At 42.9% G+C, this 14,998-nt stretch overlaps 1 protein-coding gene across 12 annotated transcripts in view; it reads left to right on the top strand.

Moving 5' to 3' along the window:
- The first annotated feature begins 999 nt into the window (after window positions 1-999).
- The window catches only part of LOC140693432 (uncharacterized), a 60,878-nt gene continuing 46,879 nt past the window's right edge, over window positions 1,000-14,998 (top strand). For 5 of the 12 annotated variants that reach the window (XR_012069202.1, XR_012069204.1, XR_012069200.1 and 2 more), the window contains exon 1: window positions 13,818-14,093. Coding sequence is in view for 2 of the 12 variants with exons in the window: in XM_072957299.1 (XP_072813400.1) it covers window positions 1,232-1,338; window positions 10,695-10,842; window positions 12,867-13,061; window positions 13,806-14,093 (738 nt within the window). In the remaining 10 variants the exon portion in view is untranslated. Of the gene's footprint in view, window positions 1,350-2,112; window positions 2,236-10,694; window positions 10,973-12,425; window positions 12,696-12,866; window positions 13,062-13,805; window positions 14,094-14,998 lie in introns of those variants that run through there. The other 7 variants (XM_072957299.1, XR_012069205.1, XR_012069203.1 and 4 more) reach the window with 7 other exon arrangements.

Here is a 14,998-nt window from a genome sequence, read left to right on the forward strand (position 1 = left end):
AAATTACCTGTCAAAACCCCTTCAATTGCCTGTAAACTATACCACAGTAGAGGATGTCTCATTCACCAGTCAACTGTCAGTCTCCCCTGATGCATCGGACCAGTGTCGCAGCGGGATCCATGGTGGCCTGGACAGTGCACCTTCCTATTTTGCTCTCCAGTCTTGGCTTCCTAACTTTGATGCTTTGAAAGCTCCCGTCCCTCTTCCCTCTGGCCTGGTGTGAATGAACAAGATTCCTGCACCCACCAGGGCTGAGACCAGGCCACACACAGCCCCATGCACACAGCCCACCATCTGCTGTCTACCCCTGGGCTCAAGTGGACACTCTGAACTCCCCCACCCCAAAGGTCTGCGTGCCCAGTGCCTTCGCCCTAGGGGTCCAGATCACCATCAGGACCATCAACCACCCAAGGCCCACAGGCCAGTAGCTGGCAGCCTGGGATCACCCTGACCCATCGGGTCAGATGAGACACTGGGTGCAGGGATCAGGGTGCCAGGGCGGGAATTGGAACCGCCTTCAGCCCAGCCTGCCTCGCCTTGTAGCCTCAGACATTAACTATGAAAGTGCACACTAGGCTGTGTCCCCCACTGGTGGCAGTAGTCATCATTACTGGAGCCCGGATTTCCCCACCCCCAACCATAGGGTGAGGGGTGAGGGAGTGAGCTCAGGGTATGGGTGCACTCAGAGTGAAGGAGATCCCATGGTGAGGGGTCATATGTTGAGGAGTGTGGGGCCCACTCAGAGTAGAACTAACCTGGCTGAGAAGTGAGGGGGACAGTTTCAGGAAGTTTGGTGTCCTGTGGTGAGGCACGAGGGTGTAGGGGCCATAGGTTAAGATCTAGCAGGACGGAGTGTCAGGGCATGGACCTCGGTGTGAGGAGAAGAAGCCCTGTCTTCAAGGTCTGGTGGGAGACTGGGCCTGGCCAGGGGTGGGAGGGTAGTAACAGGGAGGGGAAGGTGAGAAGGGGAAGTGGGGCTGGCGGGATGTGGCGTGGCCCAGGACAGTCGTGGTTCTAGTACAGTGCCATGACCCAGTTGGTGGCGGGGTGAAGGCTCTGGGGATGGAGACCGGAGGGACAAGAGGGAGGGGCCCCACCTGGCTCCTCCCGGCCCCAGTGGCCAGGTCCATTAAAGCAGGAGACCCACCCGAGCAGTTTGCGCTGCAGGCGGGAGGAGGAGGGGCGCGCACGCGCAGAAGGACAGACGCGCGGACGCCGGAACCCGCCCAGAATGCGTGGAAGCTGGCGGCAGCCGGTTGCTCCTGGACCATCTCCTGGAAGAGGAACACAGCTTGGGGTCTGGGCCGCCGCTTTCCGTAGGCTTGGCTGCCGCTGCCGGTCAGATAAGGGTGCGCTGGTGGGGGCGCTCTGCTCGGGGAGCCGGCGGGTGACGCCTGGGCTGTGCAGCTGAGGAAGCGCACAGGGAGGGGTGCGGAGATGAGGTCCCGGCCGTGCAGCACGTTAGGACCCTGAGGCGGGTCCCAGCCGCCGCTGTGGTTCGTGGTAACCCCGCTATTAGTAGTTCCTGGACCTCGCGTTTGTGCCGCAGCTTAAACCCGGGTTTAGGAGATCAGGTACAGCCCCGGGAGGTGGGAGGGCGCCGGAAGGCCCAGGAGCATCTCCGATTGGCCCCCAGATCATGGCCTGCTCCTGGGAGGCGGGTGCGGTGCGGTCGCGGGGCCACGGATGGAATGGGGGCTGCCCCATGAGAGCCCCTGGATTTGCTCCCATCTTCCCCGCGGCCTGACCTAGGGGGCGGCCTCTAAAGCCCAAGGTTCGTGGGAGTCAGGTTACAGGTCAGTCTGCTCCTGGGAGGTGGGGGCGGTGAGGTCAGTGTGCTGGGATGGCTGCAGCAGCAGCGGGAAATGGTCGCAACCCCCGCGCTCTCACAGGGCAGCCCCAATCCCGCCATCGCAGCTGCCGCCTTTCCCTGACAGCACAGCACCCGCCTTCCAGGAGCAGGCTACCTGTAACCTGAGTTCCACGAATCTGGAGCAGCAGAAGCCAAGCTCAGGCCATGCGCTGGGGAGTTTGAAGCAAATCCATGGGCTCCCATGGGCACACTCCATAACCCGCCACTGCCTTCGACCACACCGCGCCCTCCTCCCGGGAGCAGGCTGACCTGCGGACCGTGCCTGGAGCAGCAGAGACCGAGCCCTGGACAGGCCGTGGGGGAGATGGGGGCAAGTCCACCAGCTTGCAAGTTCGCTGCCCATCTCCCTGCCGCTGCCCCAGGTTCGTGGATCACTTGTTTTCAAGTCAGTGGGTTCCTGAGAGGCAGGCGCGGTGCAGTCAGGTGGCGGGGGCTGCGGGGAGGGGTGCTGCCCCAAGGGGAGCAAGTGGACTTGCTCCCATCTCCCCCAGGGCCAGACCTGGGGACGGCCTCTGCTGCCCCAGGTTTGCAGGACGCATGTCATGTCAGCCTGTCCGTGGGAGGAGGGCTCAGTGTACTTGGGGCAGCCTCAGTGGCTGACAAGGATTTTAGAAGTGGGCTCTAGCCCAGCATAACTAACTCTCCTTTCTTCTCTTGCTTCCTCAGTTGGAGGCTGTATCGGCTTTCTCATTATAGGTTATTGCTGGATAATGAACATAGATTTCTTTGCTATACAGAAGAAACTTTATTTAAAATCTCTTTCTATATGTAGTGGCTAGCATTTGTAAATCTCAAACTCCCAAATTTATCCCTTCCTATCCCCTTTCCCCTGTAACCTTAAGATTGTTTACTAAGTCTGCAAGTCTGTTTCTGTTTTGTAGATGGGTTCACAGTGTCTTTTTCTCTCTTTTTTTACATTGCACATATGAGTGGTATCATTTGGTAGTTTTCTGTTTCTGGCTGCTTTCACTAAGAATGACGATCTCTAGCTCCATCCATGTTGCTGCAAATGGTTTTATTTTGTCCTATTCATGGTGGAGTAGTATTCCAGTGTATAAATTTGCCACAACTTCTTTATCCAGTCATCTGTTGCTACATTTAGCTTGCCTCCATTTCTTGGCTATTGTATACATTGGTGCTATGAATACTGGTGTGCAGGTATCTTTTCACATTGGAGTTCTTTCCAGTTATATACAAAGATGTGGGATTGCTGGGTCATAGGGCAAGCCTACTTTTTGTTTTTTGAGGGATTTCCATGCTTTCCATAATGACTACACCAAACTGGATTCCCACCAGCAGTGTAAGAGGGTACCCTTCCTTCTGCAGCCTCTCTAGTATTTATCATTCATGAATTTCTGAGTGATGGCCATTCTGAATGATGTGAGCTGATACTTCATTGTAGTTTTGATTTCAATTTCTCTGTTTATTAGTGATACCGAGCATTTTTTCATGTGCCTATTGGCCATTTCTGTCTTCATTGGAGAAATGCTTGTTTATGTCTTCTGCCTATTTTTGGATTCAGTTGTTTGTTTTTTTGTTATTAAGTTGTATGAGCTGTTTATATATTCTGAAAATTAAGGCTTTGTTACTCGTATCATTTGCAAATATTTTCTCCCATTCGTAGGTTATTGTTTCCTTTTGTTTTATTTATGGTTGCCTTTGCTGTGAAGAAATTTATGAGTTTAATTACGTCCCTATTGTTTATTTTTTTCTCTTATTTCCATTGCCTGGGTAGATTGCCCTAGGAGAACGTTGCTAAGATTTATCTCAGAAAATGTTTTGCCTATGTTTTCTTTTATGAATTTTATCATGTCTTGTCCATCTGTATCTTAAGCCTGTACTCTAGATCTGTGCTTCAGATTTGAATTTTGAGCTTCTTAGATAATTCCTACTCTTAGCTCATATGTCAGATTCATCATGTCTAAAGCTGATTTCATAATCTTTTTTCTTGCAGCGTCTTCACTTATTCAGTGGGATAATCATTCTTCTGGTCTTAAATACCCAAAGGCTTGGAATGGTCTTTGATTTATCTTCCTCTCACCACCCTCCACATATTGTCATCTTCTGGAACTGTATGTTTTTGGTTTCAAGTGTCTATTCTGATTCCTGATACTCTGATGAATAGCTTTCATCCCTGATACATGAATTATTCCTTCTGCTGAGTTCTTGGATATTCTCTTCCCCCCCTTTCAGTCAACCTACAGTTTTGACGCTCCAACATCTAGAGTCAAGTCAAAGACTTACCACAACCAGATCTGAGCCAGGTAGTCTTGACCCTTCATCATTTTGGACTTACCTTATGTTTTCCAATCATTTTGTAACTTAGCCTCCTAGGATAACCTGTGTCCTATTAAAAACCAGGAGTCACCAGCCTTTTCCTATCCAGTCCTCAGTTAAAACAGCTTAGAATTACCCTGAGAACTAGTTGGAGTCCCATTTCCTTCATAGAGTCTTCCCTATTTACTCTAAATACTTCTAGCTGCTCTTTGTATTCCTGCACTGTTTATGATCGGTAGCCTGTATTCTTGACTTTGAGTACTGACTTGGTAACATTCCCGGGTGATTTCCAATGTGTCTCCTCACTTAGCTGGTAACTGGAGAAGACTCCCTTGTTCAGCCTCCTTTATACCCCTCACCCTGCTTAGCATTGGGCAATAGCAGGCATCCAGGCAGTGCTTACCTACTTTATTTATTCGCAGGGGTGGTGGTGTGGATTATAGCTAATAGCTATTAATTCAGTGTTGCAATTAAAAAAAAAAAGCCAAGAATATCCATTAAATTTTATCTCCATGTTTAGTTTAGCGCTTTACCACAACAGTTTTCTTAACTCTGTGTTTACATTCACATAGTGTTCAATGCTTGTACAGTTCCCTGAGGCAAGCAGGTGAGATGTCATTATGTTTGACTTTTACGTTACATTTCATATTGGATATATTTGTGCAAGGACAAAACCTTCGATTATAAGTAAACAGCGGAAGCCCAGAGAGACTAAGAGCCTAACCCAGGGTCACCTGGTTAGTGTTTGGCACAGGCCAGGACCGCAGTTCACATCTTCCAGCTGATCCTTTTCCAGTGCCTTTTCATTCCAGTGCTGGGAAATGTAGCCCCATCGGCCAAACGGCCAAGTCACATTGCTGCACCTTTACCTGCCATTGATAGAAGTGCTACAAAAAGTGGCAAAGGAAAGGTCAGAAATAGGAGTGATAAAAGACATGGAAGTGCTGGAAAGGGATCCTCAACCTCCTCCTCCCTATTTGAGCGTCTCACGTGCCCCACTCTGACAGTGATGTTCACTGTTTATAACACTGTCTTTAAAATCAGACTGATCTTTTATATGACATGTTTTTATCCTGGTCCCTTTCCTGCTAGTAGTCACCGTCATGGGCAGAAAGTGCCTGACTTGTTCTTTTTGTCATGTAGGTGGGAGGGAATGTGGGAGAGGGAGCGTGTTGAACTGAAGCCGAGTTTTTTACAGCTCTGTTGTTCTAGGATCAGAGCAGTTCCACTCTTGTTTTCATCACCTCTCCACCTCCGAGTCCCAGCCACCCACTCTTGCCTGCTTCCCCACATGCCACATCCTGGGGGAGGACAGGGTGGTGACCAATGCCCCCTCCGCCCTCCGCTCTGGGAGGTGCAAGAGTCTGCTTTAACTTTTGAGCTGTTTTGGTAATTGGCCTTTTCCAGCTTTTCTAGACATCTCGTTTCCAACTCTGAGAAGTCGGAGATGTAACTTAACCATACATGGGCTATACTAATGTATTCAGTGGCATTAATGTGATGTTGTCTTTAAGGTGTTCTGTAACTGGATAGGAGGTTTTTGACTCACAGGATGCTTCACATCCAATTCCAAAGGCCTACAGGATGCAAGTGTAATTCAAGTTCTTACATATCTGTAAGGCAGACATGAACATTATTTGATAATATGACCATATGTTCATGGATTACGGTTAGTCCGCCGGCTCTGTATCTAATAAAAGTTTAAATTCCAAACGCTTGAAGAAAATTCGCGGACCATGTCTTTTTGCCTGTAACTAATTGCAAAAACTGAAATCGCAACTCTACCACAAGCCACAGTGTTTCCCAGTAGAGAAAGCCCTCTACATTTACAACCTCTAAGTCATGCGGTGGTTCTTTGGGTGAGATGAGGGACGCCAGAGTATTTTGTTGGGAAACTAGAGTGGCATGACAAGTGTTCTGTTACTGGTTACACTTGAATCTCTACTTCCTATGTCCTGGACTGATTACAGAGGCAATGTTAGTGCGGTAACCAACTTGTGAATGCAAGTGTAGCTAGGAAGACAACAGAGAAAATAGAAGGGATATAAAGTAATGGAGGTACTTCAGAGCAGTACAAATGGTGACTTTGACACCACCAGCTGCTGACGTGAACTTGTCAAGAATTTGTGAGAAGTGGTGGGTGCCATTGCAAGCAGGAGAGTCCTGCAGCTTTTGGGGTGAACAGGCAAAGGGGAGAGCAGATATGATGGCTACCCGGGGGCTATTTGTGTCCTGAATGTGAAAATATCTGGTCCCCTGTTCAATTTTGCAGCCACAACTTCACATGACTCAGGGCATTATTTCCACCAGAAAACCATAAAAACATAAACAACCTCTGTTTCCCAAAGTGTTTGTTCTCGATATAAGATGATTGTCCTGTGGTGGGAGGTAAGTGGGCAATGGGGCCTATTACATCACCCTCTTTCACTAGAAGTCTACCTCGCTGCTTTTCATCCTACTCCTAGAGGTGCTGTCATTCTGTTACTCCTAGGCCTGTAAGATGGGCTTGCCTGAATCCTCACGTGATGAGGGATGGTTTCGTGCAGTTTAAAAAAATTGCTTGGGTCATGAGGTCCTTTGTTCCCTCCATTGGAAATGACTATTCCAGAGCAAATAGTATGCAACTATACAAACTATATTGTTTGTAATTGTCTTCAGAAGTTTTGCAGTAGGTTTAATTATTTGCTTGGTGATGGCATCTTGATTGTTTGAAGGAGGCAACCCTCACTAGGGGCTTTGTGTGCTTCCTGTCTGAGAGTTCCTTTACTGACAGTAGAGTGTTTGAAGGCAGAATTATTAAGTTACCTGGTCTGAGAAGCCGAATTTGCCCGCAGCTGGGAATTGGCAGAAGAGTCAATTATGGAAGGAAGGCTTTAGGATTATCTGGTAGCAGAGTTCTGGGATCCAAACCCTGGGAAACCTCAGCTTTTGTAGAGCATGTTCTGTAACAATAGGCTATTGGATAATTTTAACACTTGTTATAGGATGTAGAGTTGGGGAAAGACTTAAAAGTGAAAGAGCCTTAAAAGAGAATCTCCGAATATTTTAAAGAAGACAGTTCTCAGAATGAGAGCTTTTCTGGAAAAGACTAGCTCTTCACAGGGGAAGCAGGGAGCAGGTGTAACTGCACTTACGGTAACTTAAAAGGTAAACCTTGCCCTCACACTTAGCTGTTTCCTGGTGGACGTTCATCTCCTACATCTGTAGTTTTAGACATAATGTATCATTTTCTGATACTCCATTCTGCTTCTGAGTGAGAGACTGACACAAAGACACATAGAAATTGAAAAACTGCGCAAAGTACTTTATTGTTAAAAATGTTGACCTGTGGCAGGGTGTTGCATTTGCAAGTGACTTTCAGTACAGGGAACACTTAAAAGAATGCAGTGTTATTTCTTTTTTTATTCCTTTAAGCCTTTGAAAAGAAGGATTTCATTGCAGAGTGTCTGGAGTACATCAGAACAAACAGGAACTAAAAATAGCTTTATGAAAGCTCCAGTATAGACGTTGCTTATAGTATGGTATCTGTATTAAAGTTAATTCTTTAAAGCAGGAATTTGTAACTCTCAATTTCTTAAGAAAATGTAAACATTCTTGACCCTTAATGACATTCTTTGTGGGTTGAAGCTGCTTTTGCTTCCATTCTGAGCATTGAAAGGCCTTCTATGATGCTTCTACCAGTCATCAATATTTTATTTTCTCTCTGTTGTGAACATGTTATTAAACTTGAAGCAGATATAAATATCATTAACTTGCTACATATGTAGATAGTCAGTGTTACATAGTCAGAAAGATTGTGTACATCACACGTATCTACATAATTCCCCCTTTCCAACTGTGTTCCTGATGAAAGGATGGTGGGAAATGGCAGTATGGGGATATGTCTTACAGTACACAGTGTTTCCCCTGTTCCCTCTACCAGATCTGGATGTTCTTTCATCTTTCGGCTTCTAGACTTTCTAGCTCTTTTTCTTAAGCCAGGTGTGTCTCATCCCCCTGTGCACACTCACATGCGTACACACACACACACACACACACACACACACACATTCTGCCTTAGGGAGTAGCGTGCACCATCCCATTCTCCCACACCTGCTCTGGACCCAACCCCTGGAGGAAGTGTCTTGCACGAATTCATTTGTAAGTTCCTTTTTAAAACTCGAGTGGTCGGGAAATAGGACTGATATCCACACCTAGTAGGCAGGCCCTCAAGGAAAACTTCTATGGTTAATGCCAGGTTATCTTAATGTTTGAGTACCTGGGTTTCATGTCTTCCTCTACCACCTGTGTGACCCATGATTCCCACATTTCTGTCTCCCGCTAGACTTTTTCTCTCCAACTCTGAACTCTTACAATCTTCTGCTGATTTGCCATCTTCATTTGGAACTCTGATATCTTAAAACCAACATGTGTAAAAACTGAGCTCTTGGTCCTCCTACCCCCCAAACTGGTCCTTTCTGCAACCTCCCCCATTCAGTTAGTGGAAACTTAATCCTTCCAGCTGCTTGGGTCAAAAAACTTGGAGTTATTCTGACTTTCACTGACATACCACATGAATTCTGTCAATAGACCTGGTTTAACACTGACTTTAAAACTTATCCGGAGCACAGCCACTTCTCACCATGGCTCCTGCCTCCAATGCTGCTTCCCTGCCCTGAGCCACTGTCCTCTCCTCCTGCACAGCCCTTCTCAGAGGCTTCCCTCCTTTCATCTCTGACCCGTTTTGCCTATTCTCACCCGGCAGTCAAGTGAGCCTTGAAAACCTAAGTTAGATTGTGTCCTCCTTCTGCAGTGCCTCCCCATTTCACTACGGGTAAAAGCCACAGTCCTTACAACGTCCTCCAAGGCCGTACAGGATCTGCACTGACCCTTCTCCACAGCTCCAGCCGTGCCCGCATTCTGGAACATGCGAGGTGCACGCTGCCCTTGGTGATGGTTATTCCATCCACCTGGGACTTGTCACCTCCTAGTCTTATTTCTAACCTCAGTCCTCAGTGTGGCCTGCTCTGGTATTTAATACAACATCACCATCATCCCATACCCTAAACTCTCTTTACCTTGCCCTTTTTTGATTTTTCCATGGTTCCTCTTTCCTATCATGCCACCTCCTCTGCTGCTCTGTTGAGTGAATTGTCATCTCCACCCCCCACTCCAGCTAGACTCCAACCAAGCTCCGTGAGGACAGGAATTTTGTTTTGTTTATTGATCTATTCCAAGTGCCTAGATTAGTCCTGGGTACATAGTAGGCTGTCAAAAATTATTTGCTAAATAAATTAAAAGACTATTTTAAAAATGAGTCATCCTTTCAGGAACGAGTGAGGAAAGGAAGCTGCATGAAAGAATGGTGCAGTAAATAATGATATTTGCCTGTTGTTCTTTGTGTGATATATATATATATGTGTTTTAGTCTTAATTTGGTATCAAGTTTCTTAATTTAATAGCTGTATTAGGGTGTAATTTACAGGCCATAAAATTCACACATTATAATTGTATAAGTCAGCCATTTTAGCTATTTCTAGAGTTGTGCAACTGTGTCCTCACAAAGTCCCCTTGTGTCCGTCTATATGCAGTTTGCCCTTCCCTCAGTGGAACCGTGATTTTATGTTTTTTTTGGCAATCACATCTCAAAAGAATAATTTACACAGCAGTACTAATATATCTTTGCACTTTTAGAAATGACATACTTAAATATGAAATCAGCGGTCATTGCTGAATGTAGGTAGCAGTATCAGACATCGGTGGGAAGAATGGACTTGAGTGTCAGACTGGCTGCAGTCATACTCAGCTCCACCATTTACCAAGTTACCCAGATTATTTTCTGCCTCAAGCTCTTTATCTGTTATATGGGGGTAATAATAGCAGCTTACAGAGTTGTTGTGAGGATTAAGCAAACAGGGAAACAAAATTTAGTATAGTTGCCAGCTTATGTAATTACCTAAGAAATAGCCTTGCAGACAGAGAGCAAAATTCAAATCAGTTTCTAAATTATGTGTAAAATATGATCCAGTTCCTGCCTGGTTTGTAAACATGTATGCCTACTGCAGAATGTAAAAGCAGGCTAATTTCCAACAGAAAAGATCATTTCTTAGCATTTCTTTCAAAGGTATATGCAAAATCATTTCTACTAAATTTTCTGTGCCCATCTCTGACAGAGCTTTGACACCAGGGAAGTAACTATCTACTTTTTTGTTAAAATCATGCTGACCATCAGAAACTGTTCTCAATTATATTTTAGCCTTTATGTTGGGAAATACTGTGAGACTTCTTCTAAATTAATGGGGGGGCATTCACTGTAGCTCTTGTAGCCTGATAAGCCTGCACTAAATTATCTTTTTTTAACTTTTAATTAAAGTAATTAATTAATTTTTTGCAGGGGGGTGGTAATTAGGTTTTTATTTATTTTATTTTTAGAAGAAGTACTGGGGATTGTACCCAGGCCCTTGTGCATGCTAAGAATATGATCTTTCACTTAAGCTATACCCTCCCCCCAAACTATCTTTAACAAGGTCTTTTTCTCTGTTTTGTTGTTTTCTTTTATGTACAGATGCACAAAGCAGGATCATCAGAAGCCTGTCAATTCCAAAGATAATAACAGTGAAAAATATTGTGCAGTGACAGTGAATCCTTGGCATATGAAGAAAGATTGTAAAGTCCTGAATGATTTAAGAAGTTATTGTTACATTAACATACATGTAAACATGGCTCTCTTACCTTTATTTTTCACTTTATAATGAAGATACTTCCAACCCGTCAAGGTTGTTTTGTTTGATGTAGGGAATATCTAAAGCCTTTTCTGCAAGTTTTTAAAATAAGTAACAGAAGGTAATTTATCAGAAGTGTGAATGGTGTAATCTGCTCTGTCTAGTATGGTAGCCACTAGCCACATGTGGCTATTTTGAATTGAGATGTTCTATAAGTGGAAAATACATAATAGATCTTCAAGACTTCGTACAACAAAACTAATGTAAAATATTTATTAATAAGTTTTAAAAGTGTCAGTCACACTTTTGAAATGATTGTATATTGGATATTTTGGGATAAATATAATTATTACTGGAATTAATTTCACTTGTTCCTTTTTATTTTCTAAATGGTATTACTGGAAAATTGTGACTTGCACTATATTTCTATTGACAGTTCTGGCTTCCAACTTATTGCAAATAATATGAAAAGAAAACTTTTATTAAACATTTTGTAATTGAGTAGTTGATTTACATCATATTATTTTCAGGTGTCTAACAAAGAGGCTCAACATTTTTATAAATTATATTCCATTTAAAGTCACCATAAAATAATGGCTATATTTCCCTGTGCTGTATGATACAGCACTGTAAGCTATCCATTTTATACATAGTAATTTTTACCTCTCAATCCCCTACCCCCTTCCTGCCTCCCCTCTCCTCCTTCTCCCCATCTGTAACCACCAGTCTGTTCTATATACCTGTGAGTCTATTTCTGTTTTATTATAGTAATTAATTTGTTCTATTTTATATATATATATATATAAGTTAATATATAGAATATTTGTTTTTCTTTCTCTGACTTATTTCACTTAGCATAATACCCTGTAGGTCCATCCATGTTATTGCAAATGGTATTATTTTATTTTTTATGGCTGATCAGTATTCCATTGTGTGTGTGTGTTCATGTGTGTATATGTATGTGTATATATATGTATATATACATATATATATAATATACCACAATTTCTTTATCCAGTCATCTGTCAGTGAACACTTGTGTTGTTTCAGTGAACACTTGGTTTGTTTCAGTGTTTTGGCTATTGTAAATAGTGCTGCTGTGAACATTGGGGTGTATGTGTCTTTTTGAATTATATTTTTCTCCAGACATATGCCCATGAATGGGACTGCTGGATCACACGGAAGTCTATTTTCAGTTTTTTATGGAACCTCTATACTGTCCTCCAAAGTGGCTGCACAATTTACATTCCCACCAACCGAGTAGGAGGGTTCCTTTTTCTCTTAAAAGTTCAAAAATTCACTACATTTATATACTTTCCTTACAGTTTAGGACACAATTTAGCAAAAGCCAGATAGAATTTGATAGAAGTAAATACAGTAATTTTTTAAATGTCCATTCATTATGGATAGATATGTTATTGATAAGTTGGTTCCCTATTTTTGTAGATGCAGAAGTTTTTATACCTTCACAGACATTTCAGTCTTGCAGAGAGAAAAATTTCTTTGCATTTTGCTGAACTTGACCGGGTGGCTTTAGCGAATATGGTCCAGGCCTCCAGAGGTGAATACACATCCAAACCTGAACCATTTGAATGTCTGCAAGAATTTAAGAGTCTAGAATGTCAGATCTGGAGTATAACTCTGGTGAATGACATCAGTGACTGGACTCAAGAATACTCCATTTGAGTGCAAAACCTTTCATAAGCCAAAAAAGGCATTGAAATTGTGGCAAAGCCAGAGGCTTTTTTGTGCCACATATGGCCACAAACCCATGGGGACAACCACAGGCCTTCTGGAGTGCCAAGGGAATTCCATGTGAGGAGTCCAGCACTCACAGGAATCCAGTAAGTCCCTGCCAGCCAGAGCACCATCATTGCTACTGTACTATTTTGAGCAAATGTCTTTTCAACAGGTTCAAATTGGTTTGTTGTTTTTTTTTCCATAAAAATAATCAAACAACTTCTTGTTCCCTTGGTGAAAGTAAAAGCCTAACATTTTCTGATTTCTTTTGACAGAGGAAACATGAGCCTGTGAATCTAACTTCATCTGTGTTGGTCTACAGCTGGGAGCAACCAGATCAGTGTCAGTCCCCTTGCAGCCACTGGCTGGGAGCCTGCATATTACCTGGAATGATATTTGAAACATGTCACACTAGCCGTGCCTTCGCTGTGGGCTGGGAGGCGAGTCAGTCAGAATCTGCATTATGGAATGTATGTTTCAGATCCACAGCTAGGAGATCTTTTTTAATAGCCAGAGAATGTAGTCATAAATATATCTATTAATGTATTTATGTAAGAACTGTTTTAAAGATTTTTTTTATTATAAAACTTACCCCCAAAATTGAAAATGAAAGAACAGTGGAATTAAAAATCATCTGTACCTTAATTATACATTAAGAATCTTAAAATCCTTCTAAACATTTTTTTGTTCAAATGAAGATATTTTTCCCTTCCAAAAAGGAAAATTATTATTTCACATTTTTTGCTTTCTCCTTTTATTATATATTCCATATCAATAAATATAATTCTTTTAAATCCCTTTTAATGACTGTTTAACACTATATTGAACAGATATGTAAATAGTCCTAGGTTTCAGAAATTTATAAAATTGTCATTGCAATGCCACTGCAAAGAATATTTTGGTGTTTCTATTTTTAGTTACTAATTTGGACTAAAAATTAACAAGTTTGCTTTTTTCATCTAAAACATTGGTTATTTTATGAATGAACTGTAAGGATTTTAAATAACTTTTCAGTAATTTCAACAAAGAAATTATCTTTAAGGCAAAAATATATGATAGTTTGCAAATCAATTTTTATTATATCTTCACCTTTACCAGTGTCATATGTGTGTGTGTTTACACAAGTGCTTTAACTACCAGCAATGTAAGAAAAATCTGTGTACTAAAAATGTGAAAATAGTTTCCTGGTTTGTGTTTTCATTCTCCCAATATAGGTTTTGGGTGACAAGCTTCTATTTGCAAAAGTATACACCCTGTGGGAGGTGCTCTGTACATACGCTGAGATACTGCACATAATATTGCCTCTGAAGCCCAATGATCTGAAAACCCGGTCCTCAGCCTTTGGTAATTTCAGCTGTTTTATGAAAGTCCTCCAAGTGGATCAAAGTATCATCAAGCCGAAGCAAGAATTTTTCATTGCCCTATTTGAGAAGAGCTGCGTGAATGACTTTTATATTCAGGATAGAGATATATTCTTCAATCCCACCACCAGAGGCCGCATTGTAAGTCTAAACCGAGTTTAGCTGCTGTCTTGGGGATGATTTAGAACCTGCTGTTGAATTATCAGTGATTTGGTTTGGTTGGTTTGGTTTGGTTTTTAAAAGCTGCCCATAAAAAGGAAAAAAGAGAAAGAAAAGAAATATGCCTAGAGATTCCTGTTAGGATAGTAAACAGTGTCTGGTTAGTTACCCTGTGTAAACCACACGCTCTCTTAGAATCTTTTTAGGTTTACTTCATCCTTTCTCAGATCAAGTATCAAGTAAGGGACAGTGTTAAAAAAAATTCAGGATTAACAGGCTTGTGAGCTCCAGGATCTGCAAGGCAGCTTTCCCTCCCCATGGTGTAAGTCAAATGGCAAAAATGAAATAAAGCACCACATATCTCCTCCGGTGTTAACAGGAAAAGGCTAATCTTCTGGACCTTGTTTGTTCCTGGGTAAAATGAAGATAATATATCAGGAGGCGACAAGCTCATTTAAGGCAGGCACCATGTTGCCTTGTTCACTGCTGAATCCAAGGCACCGGGAAGGCTGAGTTTAACGAGTGAATGAATGAACTGTAGTCCCCCCAGAGTTACCATGTGGGACAGTGAGGATTAGCAGCTAAGAGCATAGACTCGAGAGGGAAGGGTACAGCTCAAGTGATGGGGTGCATGCTTAGCAAGCATAAGGTCCTGGGTTCAGCCCCCAACACCTCCTCTAAAATAGACAAATAACCCTAATTACCTCCCCATGCCCCACCAGAATTACCTTATTATCTCCCCACCACCAAAAAAGAAAAAAAAGAGAAGAGGCCAAGAGCGTAGACTCATGCTGGAATACATGTGCTGGTTTCTCGCTGTCGACCTTGTAAATGTCACTTAGCCTCTGTGTCTCTCAAGTTCCTCACCAATAAAATGGGGATAATTT

Source organism: Vicugna pacos, unplaced genomic scaffold (genome assembly GCF_048564905.1).
Source record: "Vicugna pacos unplaced genomic scaffold, VicPac4 scaffold_19, whole genome shotgun sequence".
NCBI classification, from domain to species: Eukaryota; Metazoa; Chordata; class Mammalia; order Artiodactyla; family Camelidae; genus Vicugna; species Vicugna pacos.